This window comes from Eretmochelys imbricata, chromosome 8 (assembly GCF_965152235.1).
Source record: "Eretmochelys imbricata isolate rEreImb1 chromosome 8, rEreImb1.hap1, whole genome shotgun sequence".
NCBI classification, from domain to species: domain Eukaryota; kingdom Metazoa; phylum Chordata; order Testudines; family Cheloniidae; genus Eretmochelys; species Eretmochelys imbricata.
Window position 1 is genome coordinate 56,350,629 of NC_135579.1, and position 16,569 is coordinate 56,367,197.

The 16,569-nt window shown below is 40.7% G+C and overlaps 1 protein-coding gene across 1 annotated transcript in view; it reads left to right on the forward strand.

The window, feature by feature from the left end:
• Positions 1-13,455: 13,455 nt before the first annotated feature.
• The window catches only part of HMCN1 (hemicentin 1), a 323,326-nt gene continuing 320,212 nt past the window's right edge, over positions 13,456-16,569 (forward strand). Inside the window, exon 1 of the mRNA XM_077823933.1 lies at positions 13,456-13,744. Coding sequence (XP_077680059.1) covers positions 13,456-13,744 — 289 coding nt within the window. The remainder of the gene's footprint in view (positions 13,745-16,569) is intronic.

Genomic DNA, 16,569 nt, shown 5'->3' on the forward strand with positions numbered 1-16,569 from the left:
GTTTGGTGGTGGCAGTGATAAAGTACAAGGGAAAAGGTAAAATAGTTTGTACCTTGGGGAAGTTTTAACCTAAGCTGGTAAAAGTAAGCTTAGGAGGTTTTCATGCAGGTCCACACATCTGTACCCTAGAGTTCAGAGTGGGGAAGGAACCTTGACAGCAAGTTTTCAGACACTGCCTGTTTTTGGTCAGACCAGAAATACCATAGGAACAGCCCTTCTTATGAGTTCCAGCATGTCTGAGTTGAGTTCTGAAAGAACCAACTTGTTTGATCAGGTATAGTTTTCTATCTATGACTCTTGTAATCTTTTATAATGTAACTGTTATGTTTGTTCAGGCTCTCCTTGTGTGGTTATCACTATTATTCAATAAATAACTTTTATCGTTAAGCTGGTTGCTTCCCTCTCTCTCTCTCTCTCTGAACTTTACTCTTTTGTGTTTCTGGCTTCCCCATTTGCTCTGTAGCAATGCTTTTCTTACCTAAGCTAAAGATTCCTGTAGCGCCCAAAAATACTGTGGGGTTTGCTCATCAAGTGAGTTATTACCAGAACAATTGTAACGTGAAAGTGGGGATAGGAACATGCTGAACCTGTGGCATATAAGGATGGCAGCCTGGAAGTGCTGCTTGACCGAGTCTGAGTCCAGGGGCATATAAGGGTGGCAGCCTGGAAGTGCTGTTCGACCCAGACTGCTCAGGCTTACTCTATTCCGGTGCAGTACCTGTGGCATATAAGGGTGGGAGCTTGGAAGTGCTGCTTGGCCCAGTCTATTGAGCCCAGAGGCATATAGGGGTGGGAGCTTGGAAGTGCTGCTTGGCCCAGTCTATTGAGCCCAGAGGCATATAGGGGTGGGAGCTTGGAAATACTGCTTGACCCAGCCCACTAAGTCCAGGGACATATAAGGGGTCAGCTTGAGAGTGCTGATTGGCCCGGTCCACTCAGACTTGCTCTGTTAGTGTGTGTGTGTGTTCATCTGATTCTGGGGCTGGAGGAACCCAGCCCTGGGGAACCTAGGTTCTGCAGGATAGTTCCATTGGGAGGGGACTTGCAGAAGGGAGAAGTAGAGCTCCATATGAACACACAAGTGACACAAGCTGTACATTGATAGAATTTCAGAACCCCTCCCCCCGGAAGAGTAACCCTAATAAATGAGTGTACCCCAAAGTAATGGGCAAATCTGGTAACATCCTGTGCTCTCATATTGGTGGAGCATGGATATCACGGGCCCATACAACTTGCCGCCCCTGCAAAAGTACAGGGGGAAGTGTTGCAAAGTGTCTTGAACCCTCCAAGAAGCTTTTATTCTCATTGTGAGTAAAGGCTTGGGTCTTTTAACTCATCCATTTATCCGTGGAAAATAGAAGGCATCACAGATGCCTCCCACTATCCAGAAAAGGAACACAGATTGTACACATTATACTTAAAAAAGCATGGAACACATTCCTGGTTTTAAGAGTGTCTCCATTATGTTATTGAAGAGTACGAGTGTATAGAATGGAATCTGTGTTGGTAATGAAACTGCTCTCCAGCTTCCTAGTCTTTTTGGAAAATTACACTTGGGTAACCATTAGTGAGGTGCTAAATTATAGTCTAGCAGAATTTTAAAGGCCACCATGGGGCTTAATTGTAAAAACTGAACTGACAGACTCTTAAAAAAATTAGTGCTATAAGCTCTGTGTACTTAGTTTATTTAAAAGTTAGGGAAACACATTTTGAGTGTCTGAAGTTATTTACCACTGTACCAGTGAAGAGGTTTAAAACAGGATATTTAATAATGTGCAAAGTAGTTAAACCAGCCAACTCCACAGAGAAGTGTACAGGGAGGCTGCATTATTGTATCTGAGATCAGAACTGTGAGAGAGATCCTGCAGTCCTTACATGCATGCGGTGGGGAACTCCCCTTAATTTCAGTATGGCGTACAGGATTTGGCCCTCCATGGGTAGATGCAAGGGGGATAAGTTTATATTTGCAGGGGAGGGTTGCAAAGAAAATTCACTTTGGACTGGCCTAGATGGAGATGGACTTTTGATCATTTATAAATGGAAGTGGGCACTTTTTGAAACCATACACTATTTGGGCATTCAGTAGTACTGAGAAGTCCAAAAGGACCTCAAGATTAAGGATCAATATAATTAGATGATGAAGACAGGTGCATTCAGTAGAGGGGGATGTTATAGAAGATGCAGGTTCTTTGAAATGCTTTCCCCTTCCTACTGGCATCACTTCAGCTGCTTTTTGTTCAGATGCTGAGTTTGACTAGGTATTGAATAACCTAGAAAAGGGTGTTGCTTACTTTTAACATAAAGGACTGTAGAACTGGGTTGCTGGTACTGCAGCAAAGTTCCATCAAATCTATGAGATGTTTCTTTGATGTAGCTGGTTTGCTTCAAAATTTAAGATGTCTACAGCTAGCTCTTTTGGACTTGAAATACTCCAGTTTGTGTTATGATTTTACAAAATTTGACACGGATTCTGTGGATTTTGTCAGAGGTTCCAATGGTCATAGATTATTCACCAGACCTTCCAAAAATATACAGACACTAGATTTTATTAAGGACAAATTAATAAAACAAATGTGGCATTTCTGGCCCAAGGCATTTTAAAGATGTGATGTTTTAAGTAAATATTAAAGACTCTTCTAAAAGTGAAAAATTTTCCCAAGCTTTCATATCACCAAATCGGTTTGCCTGATTAAACTTGCTTGCCCCAAAAATTATCCTCCAGCAGGAGACCACAGTGTAAAATATCTACAGAAAATAAGTATTTTGCGGAAAGGATGAGTGTACATCAAAATTGACTATAATTTAAAGTTAGTTTCAACCTTAGCTATGGCATTATATGGACTTGGTTCCGTATTGTGTACTATGCTGATCTTAAAGAAACAAAAAATCCTCTTTTCTGTAATAATTTTCCAAATATATCTTATTCTAATTTGCCAGTAGGTGGAAGTAGTATTCTTTGCTAAACTCTCTAGCTATCACTTCTTTTTTGAACATTGATTTTTTTTCAATGGGATTTGAATGCCTAGCTTTCTTAGGTCCTTTTGAAAATCCCAGCCTATGTTAATAGTAATCTCATAACAATCTGGAATGAAAGTTTTAAAATTTCAGATTAGTTAGAATAATGCTCCAGAAGTTTTGCAAACATTCCAGTATTTTGGAAGCAAGACACATTCTTACATCCAATGGGAAATTACTCAGTTTGCAAAAGCAGCAAAAATGTTATAAGTAAACAGGTAACATCTTGTTACATCAAAATATATTTTAATATAAACATAAACTGACCTAGGGATATAGAATCACTCTTTCCATCATACTGTACTTGAGAGGGCATGTCTAGGAGAAACTGGATGGATATGTCTTTTATAGACAGATGAGCACTTTTTCAGGTGTAGAGCGGATGCATGTTATAGTATGTCAAGTAGGGTGACCATATAGCAAGTGTGAAAAATCGGGACAGCGTGGGGGGTAATCAACCTCAAAATAAGAAAAAGCCCCAAATATCGGGACTGTCCCTATAAAATCGGGACATCTAGTCACCCTAATGTCAAGTGGCTCTGATATGGCAGTCTCTAATGTTCATATAGTTGCAGTGAAATAATTTTATATTTGAAGAAACCACGAGTCCTGCGCTTTTGGTAAAATCTTGATATGTATACTAAGTATAACAGCATCAGCAGGACAGATTGAGAGGGCCCTTTTTCAGAATAGCCAGTAGCCTGGTGATTAGGGCGCTCACCTGGGAGGGAGTAAAACCTGGGAGACAGAAGTCCAAATGCTCACTTTAGAGCAGGGGTTTGAAGCCAAGGCTTGCCCCTTCCCAAGTGAGTGCCCTGAAGACTGGACTATTCTAAGGCTATAAGGGGGCCACTGCTACCACCACCTTCTCCTCTGTTTTATGAATGGGGTCTAAATCCCCTTTGTAAATTTAACCATTTCTTTCCAAATTCCCTCTATTCTAAAAATTCCTAAAATTGAGGCAAAATGTTTAGTTTTGGGTTAAACAAAACATTTAATTCAACCCAAAATGGATTTTTTTTGATTAGCCAAATATTCCAAAAAAGCTGATTTCAGGGTTACCTAAAACAATATTTTTTTTCCAGAACTGTTAGTAAACTAAAAAAGTTACTTTCACTGTTCATGTCTACCACATCACCTTTAGATCTAATGGGATTCATGACCCATTTATTCAAGTGGGTGCACAAAGTTGTTCAATGTATTTTTGTAAGTGTCCATCTTGCACACATCACACCCAGTGTGTGTGTGAGCACAAGTAAGATTTGCATGAATGTGTGGCTATGTAGACATGCAAGTTTGAGTTGCATGCATATAAAAAAAATAGCAAGTACTCTTGTGTGCAGGAATAAAAAAACTCTGGATTTGGACATGTAATCTTTGTGGAAATTTGGGCTTGAATATGCACTTCATAGAATGATTTCATCTGTGCTTTCAAGATATGAGACTACTTTCTTCTTTTCAGAAAGAATGACATGAGATTGGATCATTGAAAATATTTCATTTCTTGAAGCAGATATTTACATTCAATGCTGAAATTTCCAGACTAGGCAAGTGTTTTGGATTGTAGGTTTAAAAGAAAATTATTTTTATTTGGGAATTCTTTTTACAGTGCAGAGCACCACAAAGCCTCTTACAAATAATAGCTCAAAACAATATTTTGTGGTAGTAATTAGGCTCTTAAGAAGCTTTTAAAAATGAATAGCAATTGATAGAGATTTGGGAAGGAAGGAATCTTTACTGAGATGTGTTTACATTAAAAAAAAAAAAAAAAGCCTGGGATATGGTTACATCCGAAACAAACGATAAAACAAAACTAACACCACTTTGAACTTCAATAGTCCCTGATGACCAGCGGACTCAAAACCATGTAAAAAACTTTTATGAATGTCCCTAACATTCTTGAGAGAGACAGAAACATTATCCCATTTTAGAGCTGGAGAAGCTGAGTCACAGCGAAGGGTTGGAGGATGGTTTTAAGGCACCAGACTGCAACTTAGGAGAACTGGATTCATTTCCTGCAGCTGCCCCAAACTTCCTATGTGACCTTGAGTAAATCAGTCAATCTCTCTGTGCTTCAGTTCTTTATATGTAAACTGTGAATAATGCTTCCCTATCTCTCAGGGACTTTGTAAGGATAAATTAATGATTGTAAAGTGCTCAGATACTACAGTGACTGGAGTCCCAGTAACCATCTAGGAAAAGAGGTAGTGACCATCAGTTGGCTAAGGTTAAACAAACTTATAATATTTGTTACCCTGTCTGTCCAACCACGTTTTTAGTCTTCTCCACCCCATTATGTCTTGTCTTATCTGTAAGTTCTTTGGGGCAGAAACTGGCAGTTTTATGTTTGTACAGTGTGAAGCACACTGGGGCCCAACTTGGCTGTGGCCTTCAGGCACCACTGTAGCACAAACATTAAATAATAGCACCAGCAACTCTGCAACAGAGCCAGAAATAGAACCTGGGCTCTTGACACTCCCATGTCTTGAGCACTGCACAATCCTGGTTTTGTAAAATAAATGGTATTTTACAATTGAAAGAGAAGTTATTTCACTTATATGAGCATAGATACTCGATCAAAACCCCATGCACTGTGGAAAATTTAAAAAATTATTCTTGTGGCTTGTGCACATTGATTGTTAAACTCCTCATGTCCCCAGTACTGCATGCTGCCCACAGCTAGCTTTTTATTCTCTTATTACATGTGGTGATGTTTTTCCAGGTTTTGGCTGTGAATCAAAATGACATTTATATATAAGAAAACTTCTGTCGGGTAGAGAAGGAAGGAGATTGAAAATGGTAAAAGATTAACTCTTCATGTGATTTTTTTGGGGCTCATTGGAGTGTGAAACATTTGCCATAAAATGTTCAGATTTTTGCAACATCTACATTAAAAGCTGTGCAATGCCTTTCCATAAACGTTTACAGTATGTCTATGACAGCTAAGTTCCGCACATCTTCCTTCATGTCATCATATGCTATAATGCACTGATTGCCAAAGCTATGTAAAAATTTGACTCCCTAATGGTGGTGGTTGGGCTCACAATGCAGAGGTGATGCTAGAAGTACCAACGTTTCAGGATGTAGGAAGATGTGATACAAAGTATGAATGGGTTCAAAACAGAACTCTGGAACCAAACATCCCAGAACTTAGAAGTTGAGATCTGGAGCTGTATAAGCTGTGTAGTTACCCTGTATGTAAACCCTAGATCCAAATACACCTGAACTTTTGGAAAATTCAGATCAGAACCTCACTATTTGATCACAGTATTGCCAGCTTTCTCAGTAGTTGATGTTGTACTTAAAGCCTCAGGTACTAGACAAAAGTGATTCTGTGAGAATCTTGATTTATTTTAATTTTTTAGTGACAGTTTCTAGCCATTATGATTGTGGAGAAAAGTTTGAAACTGTGACCCAATTGCACTCTGAAAAATTAAACACCAGAAGGCAAATAAAAATGCCCCCACATGTACTAGGTTATATAAAGTTGAGTTTTTTGAATGTTTGGGGTTGCTGATGCTGATACAAACTCTAGCAAATGTGAGAGTTTACAGCTGGTGAAACCAAAGGAAACATCCAGACTACCCTTTTTCATCTCACTCTGAATGGGATTGTACCCTGGAGGTTGTTTTTGCTTTTTTAAGGAGAGTTTTTAGCTATAATGGGCAATGCTTTGGCCAGAGAGAAGAAGGAACAGGAAAGCAGTGATTTGTTCTAAAACCACAACATGTTAAAGCTGGGCCCCCTCCACAGCTCTAGAAATGGAAGTTGCTGGCTGGAAATGGTCCAGGTTTAATTGCAACGCTTCTAGGTTTTGTACCCTCAAATCACACGGTAATATCTATATAACAAAATCCCCCACAAAATGGAAAGTCCCTCTCTTCTTGGTCTCTGTGTGAATCTGAGTCCCAGTGTTTGTCCACACTGAACCGAAGACCAGGGTCGGCTTTACTGTTTTTGCCACCCCAAGCAATGAAAAAAATTGTCGCCGTCGAATTACCGCCGCGAATGGCAGAAGGGAGAAACTGCTGCTGAATTGCCTCCACGGCCGGCGGAATGGAGAAGCTACCGCCGAATTGTCACCGCGGTGGAAACACTGCCGCCCCTTTCTGACTGCCGCCCCAAGCACCTGCTTGGAACACTGGTGCCTGGAGCTGTCCCTGCCAAAGACTAATTCCTCAACCCTTTTCCCTTTAACCTCTGTTTGCTCTTCGTAACAGAGCAATGAGCTTCAGCCTGCAATGTGCAGGAGGTCAGACTAGATGATCATGATGATTCCTTCTGACCTTAAAGTCTGTCAGCAGTAATTGCAACAAGGGCAAAAACCTGTTGTAGCGTTCCTGTTCATGGGTGACATTTTAACCCTATCCATGCCAAATACTGCGTATGCATCACCCATAACACTTCCAGTTATTTTTGTTTTAGCTTGTGAGAAACTGGAAATCAAGACCCAAAACATCACTTCATGTTGAATTTATAGAGTAGTGATTTGATCTTATTACAAGTGCATGATTATCTAGGCTCATATCAATAACTAGTGTGTGTATACATAAAATATATAAAAACATAAGTGACAGCTTAACAATACTTACATAAGAAAGTTTTGAACACAACTTACAAAGTGGAGATCTCCATATGTAATCTCTCCTAACAGTGTGTCTATATACAGCATATATTCTTGCAGAGAGAATCAATAGCTAGATCCCCAAACTAACAGCAGTGATTCCATCTTTCTTTAAAACAAAGAATCAAGTCCAAATAAAGCAAGAAGATGGGATTTAGAGGAGGTGTGGGAAGAAGAGTTTTATGTTTATAATATGTGGGGAAATTTGTCAAATGCCTGTGGCCAAATGGCCTAAAGCATCTGGTGTACGTGCAGAGATTTCTGACCAAAGAGGCAGCATCATGAGAAAAGGTTCTGGTAGATGTAGCCTGCTGAGTGTGGTCCATGGGATCAGAGAGAGGAAGAATCTTGTGTATTTTTATAATGGCAGATTGTTGTGTAATTAAGAGTAATGAGAGCTTTAAATACAATTGTTTTGATATTTAGCTTCAAAGGAAACCAGAAAACATTTTCAGTGGTTTCTGAAGTTTGGACACTTATTCACTGTGAACTGGACTTCAACCAGAAACTCATTTCCCGTAGACAGGCATTAGAAGGTAACAATTTTCAGTCATCGAAAGACCTGAGCAGAATTCAAACTTGTTGCCTAAATGTGAAAGCCTTTATATCTCTGTTCCAATACTCTGATCCCACCTATCTTCCATAATAGTACATTTTGTTTCTTGGACATTTTGTTGCTCTTATATTTGAGACCTATTGGGGGAGAGCAGAAATCAAAGGGTGTAATACTCTACTGCCTTGCACCTGGTGTAATCATTTACAGCTGTGCAAAGAACATGTAAAAATGTTGCCAGCCTATAATGGTGCCATTATATGCTGACTGTACATAGGTGTGAATGACTGTGCTAGGTGCAAGGCAGTAGAGTATTTTTTCATTTTCTCTTCCTAACCTGAGACCTAGGATAACCAGACAAATTCCATACAAAAAGCATACATTAAAAGAACATTAAGGTTACATGATTAAGTGCTTAAAAGTCAGGAAATGAAGAAATTAGTGACGATATTATAATACATACACATAAAAATGAAGAATTGAGACTGCATGGACAATCGCAAATCTGGCCGTTGTTAACTTCTGAGTGCTTGATTTTGCAAACTAAGTAAATTACATTCTTTATATGTAGTCTTTGTGTGTGTAATTACCTGGGTATGTCTTTAAAAAGAAAACAGTAAAACCAAATTCTGTTACAGGCAACTGTGACAACTCTCTTACAATGCAGCATGAGAAGGGTGTGAGCCTTTCAGCACTGGAGTACAGACTACTACTCAGCTACAGGGATAACTGCATTTAGGAGACAGCAGGAGATGGCTTTTATACCAGGGATGGGGAATGTGGGAAGGTGCTAGAGTAGTTGAAGTGGGCACAATCCAGAGCCTTTCTCATTCCTCCACCCCCTCATCCATGAACTGTGGAGCTTCAGCCTTGTGTACCATACAGTGCTGCAGTGTGGGATGTGCCACTGGAATGATGTGCTAGGTCCAAGGGGTTAGTCAGAGGGAACCTGGCTTGGCTCTCTTCCCTTCCCCGTCCTGCTGCAACTGGTCTGTCAGCTTCAAGTTGTTCCCATTGCAGTGGCTGCTGCTTTAGCAGTGGCCTGGATCTGTCCTTAGAGTGTTCCTGTTCAGTTATTATTTTGGTATGCTGCTAACACTTTCCTGTAGAATGCAAGTTTCAGATGAAAAATGGTGATTTTTTTTTTCAATGGATTGTACCTGAGCAAAATGTGAATGGAATTTCATTGGACAATGATAAAAGCAGTTCTCTAGCCAGAAGACTTTCCTTCTTCAAATTTCAAAGGCCTTCTGCAAACAGGGAAGGTATTAGAGTTTCTAAAAGAAAGCAAAACAAATAAAACCTGTAAGAATCTTATATAAGGGAAAGCATTAGATAACCTAAATATATCAGCTCTCCTTCTAATGAAACTGTAGTTTATTTTATTTTCCCCCGTACTGTGCCTTTAAATTTTTAAGAACTTTGTCCATGTGAAAGACATTTTGTTTTAAGGATTGCTGCAGTATGTTACAGGGGAGATAAACTACTTTCTCATGAAGACATTACTTCTGTTCTTTCTTTTTGTTTTCCTTAATCTAAAAGTAACAACAATGAGGGTCTATGGCTGCTCTTTGTGTGAGGAAAAACATTAACAGGAACTTATCTTTATAAAGGACTGATCCAAAATCCTGGATCCAAATACTTCCAGTCTCTGAAGCATTCAAAATATGTATTCCGATTTTGTGGCTTGGGCGCATCTTTATTCAGAAGATATGTGAGCGTTTTGACTAACCTGGTTTGAGTTTTCTGCCAGTGAAGTTCCACACAAGGCAAGTTTTCCATGGTGTTTGGTTTTATTGTGAACATTTTGCACAGCTCTGGTTATGTACTTTTTTCTTATGATGTCAGTGTTGAAGGGGAAAAAGAATGTAAACATCTGTTTTTTATAAACCAATTCCAGGCATATAACTTGATTGGAGTAAGCAAATGTTTCTACATGATTAATTTTCCAGTCATAGAATGATGGTTTTGAGCACTGTAGTTTATTACTGATTAAAGTTTGTAAAATAATGGGGGAAATTAATAATATGAATTTAGAAAATAAAATACTTTTCATAACTATATCAAATATAACTAAACTGCACCCTGCTTACCTCAGCCACATGACTTATCCCATAGAAAGCAAAGGACCTGGTTCTCCTCTCACTCTGAGTTTAAACTGATGTATTGCTATTAACTTCAGTAATTGCTGTTAACTCCTCCTATACACACCGGTATAGGATAAAAAGGATGGTTTGTGCCTAAGAGATTCAAGTAATCTAGGTTCAGTTCTTGGGACAATGGGACTTAGGCACCTAAATGCTTTTGAAAATCCCATTAGGCACCTATCTACATCTTCAGAAGCCTAAATACCTTTACAAATCTGGCCCTGAATCTCTCTGTGTCTCAGTTTCCCGCATCTGTAAAGTAGGGATAAAAATACTTCCTTTCTCCCACCTTCTCTCTGTATTGTCAGCTATTCCAAGCAAAACTTTATCTTACTGTGTGTATATACAGTGCCTAGAGCAATGGTTCCAATTAAAGTTGGGGCCTCTAGTTGCTACCGTAATACTACTAGAAGGATATTTTAAGGCAGTGTTTGCTGGAGTGGGGGACTAACTGAGAAAAGAACCAAGCCCAGTGAAAGTACTACTGTGAGTAAGATATTTGGCTTTGGCCCTTCCCCAATGTGTGTACAGTTATTGCATTATATTACACTCACTTGCCCCACTAAGTATAATTGCATATTGCATAAACATAAATATTATTTTGGGGAGATGAGTTTGAGTAATTGACCCCTCTCAGATATCGCACCCCATGAAGACTCTTGCTTACTTTAGATACACATTTATTCCTGTCAATTAGCTGAAACTGAGGTATGAGCAATTTGCCCAGTACATGTTAGGGAAGCTTCTCTCAGTGCTTAGGTTTCATTTGCAAGTCACTCTTACATCTCTCCCCCTACCCATCACCCCATCCTTTCCTGTTCCTCTGTGCAAACTGGCTTATGTCAACCTAACCTTGTAGTGTAGACCAGGCCTTACTTTCCCTCCAATCTTTCTCTTTAATTTTCAATTTATCCATTCTCCCTGTCATTGTCTCTGCCCCACCTCCCGCTATTTATCCTGTTTCAGTCTTGTTCTTTCTCTCTGCCCCACTGGTCTCTATCACTTTCTCTTTTTCCCTGTCCCCATTCACAAAGTAACCTTTCTTCTGTGGCTCCCTCCATCTCTTTTCCTCACTGACTCCGTTCATCATATGCCACCACCCACTAGGGTTGCCAACTTTCTAACTGCTGAAAACTGGACAGCCTGCCCTGCTCCTTCCCATGAGGTCCTGCCCTGGCCCTGCCTCTTCCCCCAGGCCCTCCTCGCTCCTGTCTCCTGCTCCCTCCATTGCTCACTCCCTCTCTGTCCCAGGACTCACCTGCCAACTGCAGAGCTGGGCTAGGAGGAGCTGACACAGAGCCTGCCTGCCTGCCCAGTCAGGGCAGTGCAGGGCAGAGGGAGGGGGGTCAGTCCCTGGAGCAAGGGGCCGGGGCGGGAAAATCTGGGCACAACAGGGAGTGGGCGGGGGGGCAGACAGGATTCCCCCTCCTCCATGTACCTACCTCTCGGCTGGAGAGGCTGGAACCAGCCAGCCACTTCTCTCTGTGAGCAGCTGAGCAGAGAGCAGCTCCCATAGGTTCCCTGAGGAGGGAAACGTAAAGTCCAGCTTCTGGGGGTGGACTATTTGGTGATCCAGCTCGCTGCAGCTCTGTTGAGTTGCCAGGTCTCCAGAAGCATTTGGAGGCTGCAGTGCCTGTGGAACAGACCAGGAGTAGCAACTTGCCAGCTAGATAATGAGCACTGGTATTCAACAAGAAATAGAGGGGAAGAAGGGGGCAAAAAATTGGGGGCAGGGCATGTGCAACCTTTCCCGCCAGTGTTTCATCTTTTGAAGGGACAGACTGAGGAGAGGGGTAGAGAATACTTGCCACCACTTTAGTGTTGATTGTCACCCTCCATCCACTTTGGTGGTGGTAGGGTGATATAGGCTGCTCTTTTCTGTCTGTTAGCACTTTATCTATCCAGATGTTTTTATGGCCCTCCAGCCTTTTAATATCTGAGTGTCACCAAATATTAAAGAATTTCACTCCGCTTGTAGGAGTGAAAGCTTGAGTAGAGTGTGGATTGGGCTGGCTAGCTTGCTAGACCACAAAGACATTGGGAGGATATAGGCCACTGTGATTTCTTTTTGCTCCAGATCACTGCAAACGTAAGTGAATGGAGAAGAGGTAGAGCCTGGTGATGGTGGGGTACAGACAGACTTGAGTAAAGGGTCGGTGGGGAAATTCCTTAGGTTGCACTTCCCAGTGGAAATCTTTCTCTTTCCCCGCCCCCCGTAGGCTCCTGGCAGGTGGTGGGGGGCAGTCAGCTTAATTTTATTATGGAAGGAGAGGTTCATATCCAGATCTCCCCACCCCTAAGTTGAGAGGGAGTACGAGGGTTATCCATGTCCTCCTAGCTCAGGAATTTGCAGGCCAATCCTGGTGAGTACATTGTTCCTAATCACTAATGGAAACATTCAGCTCCCCTGACTGTCACAGAATGGTGGGGGAACCACACATCTGGGGTGAATTTCCTGCTTATGGCTCAGTCCTGCTTTTATTGTTATCACTGAAGGTTTTGCTCCAAGTGATTCTGTGGCACTCAAGTGACCCTATAAACATTTTAAAAAGTCTCCCTAAAAAAGGGCCTCTAAGGCAAATGCAGGGGGGAGAACGGGTGACCAATAGGAAGCCGAGGCCGGGCTAGGCATCCGCTCCTTGTGTCTCACAGCAGCAGTTGGGAACCTCGGGCTCTGGCCGGAGACTCCAGCAGCCGCAGCAGCAGCAGCCGCAGCAGCACGTTGGGAGCCTCTCTCTGCCTCTTGCCAAAGATCCCAACAGCAGCAGCAACACACACAGCAGGGCATGGATGGGACTCTCTCCCCTCACTCCATGAGACATTACAAGAGTCCTACAGACAAGTAGACAGGAAAGGGAAAGGAACCAGAAACTACACACAAACAAAAACTGCTGCATCTCTCTCCCTCCCTCCCTCTCTCAGAGGGCTGGTGGGGGGTGTGTGTGTGTGTGTGTGTGTGTGGAGGGGGAGGGAAGTAGCAACTCGGATCTAAGTTGTGCAAAAAAGGTTTTGTTTTGTTTGTTTTTTAAAAAATTCAAATGCATTTCTCAACTGGAGTGGAAGCCCTCTGACACTTAGTGAGTACCAAGCACGCTGCTTAGGCACTGGGGAGAAAAATGATTTCCTGTGGAAATATCCCCATTTGGAGAGCGGGATTCTGCACAGTATTCTTGCTGGCTCTCTTTTCTTCTTGCTATGCACAAGATGCCAATGCAGAGAAGGAGCCCAGAGCTGAAGAAATCCCAGAGGGAGCATCCACCTTGGCATTTGTGTTTGATGTGACTGGCTCTATGTATGATGACTTAGTTCAAGTTATTGAAGGCGCATCTAAAATTTTGGAAACCTCTCTGAAAAGACCTAAGAAACCACTTTACAACTTTGCTTTGGTGCCTTTCCATGATCCAGGTAAGGAAATATTTTTCCAAGTCCAGTTAACTGGGAAGATCCGTGTGTGTATGTATGTATGTGTGTGAAGATTTTGGTGTCATCCGCTGAATTAACTAAATGCAGTATATAATATGTAAAGGCAGAGGGTTGCAACCACATTTTAGAAAAAAAAGGGGGAGCACAGAATTCTCCTTGGAAATGAATTAAAAAATAAGAGGCAACTTTGTGCACTTTTGAACATCAGTGCATACATATTTTGTTTAATGTCTGTAACCCTTTTTATATGGAATTCTCAACCAGAATAATTTGCCAGTAACAAGTTACATTCTGTTAACTCACTCCCTCCTGTCACGTGCATACACAAATATGCATTGTCACCTCTGAGTGCTTAATATGCCTGTATTTCCCCATCACATACACGCAAATTGATTTTAAAACATGCACACGCACAGACTTTGAAAGTATCCAGTATTGCTCTTGCAAAAGCCATTTTATGTTAAAACTAGACTTTGTCCTACTAAAGAACATAAAAAGAATTTTGGACTACAGAGTTCCATTACCTACACCTACAGAATCATGTATCCAGTCTCCTCTGATAAAATCGCACATTTGTTTGTAGTCTTTGTGTACTACTTCAACAAGCTTTCTGTGAAACAGGTAACTATTCTACTGTGCTGCTTGTGTTTTTCCCTCATTCCACTTTTTTCCTTTTCTGCTGTATGTCTTGGTATATCTTGTCTTCCTGTTTTTCAGTATCTCTTTTCTGTCCCTTTCCTATCCCTTTTGTCTGGATTTCTCCTCCTCCCTTGTCAAATCTCTCTTCACGATTTGAAAAGGAAATAGGAACTGGATGCCCCTAGGCTGTGATATGGATTAGCCAGCACAGGGAGAAGTTCAAACCAAACTTTTTTTTTAACAAAATCCCAAACCAAAAAAAATCTGTTTTAGAACATGATTTTCCTGGTTCTAGTTTCCTCTGAGACACTTCAGATTGCAGCATTCTAGGAATCAGTCACAGGAGCTCAGGTAAGACTCCCTTCCCTCTATTTCAGATATTTAGGTGCTTTTAGAGTGACTCCCTCAATGTAAAAAAGAGAACACCCCTTGCCTCCGCCCAGATATGTAAATATTTACCTGATATTGTCAAAAATAATAGCTAATATCTATAATGCTGAAAGATTATTGAAAAATTCATGTTTTCTTTTTTCAGTTTGTCTATTTGGTGCATTTTTATATTTGCTATGTTTTTATAAGGTTGTCCATCATGATATAAGACTGCTTCTGCGAAAATTGTCAGTTTCACTATTTCTTCTGTGAAGACAGTCAGTTTCCTTTGTCTTTCTGTTGCTGCCTGAAACACACACATTTAAAAAATAGGATATGGTGATTGTAAAGTCACAAAAATCAGCTGCGGGGGATTCTGGGTTGAGTGTAGAGTATGAAACAACTTTTATGTCATTTTAAAAAAATCATCTGGATTTCAGGTTGACAGTTCCCTTTTGATTGTCCTGCCTTTTAATTTTAAAACTTTTATTTTTAAATGGAAGTTTGATCAGATGCATTCTAAACAGAAGAAATTCCCCCATAGAGTGATTCACTGTAACAGCTAACCAGATTGCTCTGCTTTTTAGGATGATTTGTTCAGGAACACGTTTCTCAAACCCAAAAGCAGGAAGGTAATTTTTGTCAGGCAAAGACATTTAAAAAAAAAGTTAGTATAGATTTGTTAGTATAGTATAGGTTTGCTCCTCCCAATAAGCTTTGGGTAGGACACCCCACTTATATTTCAGTGATTCTTTCAATGCTTTGTTTGTATTGCGGATTACTTTTAAATCTCATTTCCATAAACCCTCTTTTCATTCCCATACCTTTTGTGTTCTTTCCCTCAGTCACTCTATTCCTTTTGCCTACTCTTCCCTAGGGTTTTTCCTTTTTCAGTCTCTCACTCCTCTCCTCTTCTCACTGTCTCTACAATCTCCTTGCTCTCATTTCAGTCTGGTTTTCCACCTCTGTTTTCCATCCCTCTTTGTTGTCCCCTCCCCCCTGTGCAAAGGAACCACAACTCCAGTGTCACTTTCTCTCTCAAAATCCAGGAAGCCCCTTCCCCTCACTGTCTCCTTCCTTCCATCCCCCAGGAAATCCCTTTCCTTGATTACTGAAATGTTAACATTTTATTTAGTAATTAAAATGAAAATTAAACCCTTATAAATTGGAAAGCATACAGCAAAACCTGTTTGCAGTATCAAATTTTACATTATTATACATCTGTTTTGCATCTTTAGATGAAAGCTCAGCTTCCACATATAGCCTTGGAGGACAAGTGATAATTTGGTCCACTTTCGTGAATGTTTTAAAGTGGAAAATAAATACTGTCGTCTTAAGTCTAAAATAATTTTTGCTTTCTTAACTTTTGAAAACTTTATTTCTGTAATTTGGCCCCCACAAACCAATAGCAATTTCTTCCGTATTGGCTTCTTCTACCTTGAATCATAGAAATGCAGCAATTGCCATATCTGATCAGACTTTGATGTGTCAAGTCCAGTATCCTATCTCTGAGAGAGGCCAATACCAGGTGCTTCAGAAGATGGTTAAGAAACTCTGCTCCAGAATTGGTCACTAACCTTGTGGATGTAGTACAAAGTAGAATTTCTACAAATCTGGAATAATACTCACTGGCTTTCTGCATTGTGTCCCATTTCTTGGTCCAGATCTAGTGCTATTCTTTTTGAAATTCTGTTAGGTGAAGTGATGGCTATGAGAGATTCTTTAAGTTATGTCTGTCTGTCATTATTTAAGATTTGAATGATTCCACTCTGTAATTTGCCTTATGCTCAGCTGCCACA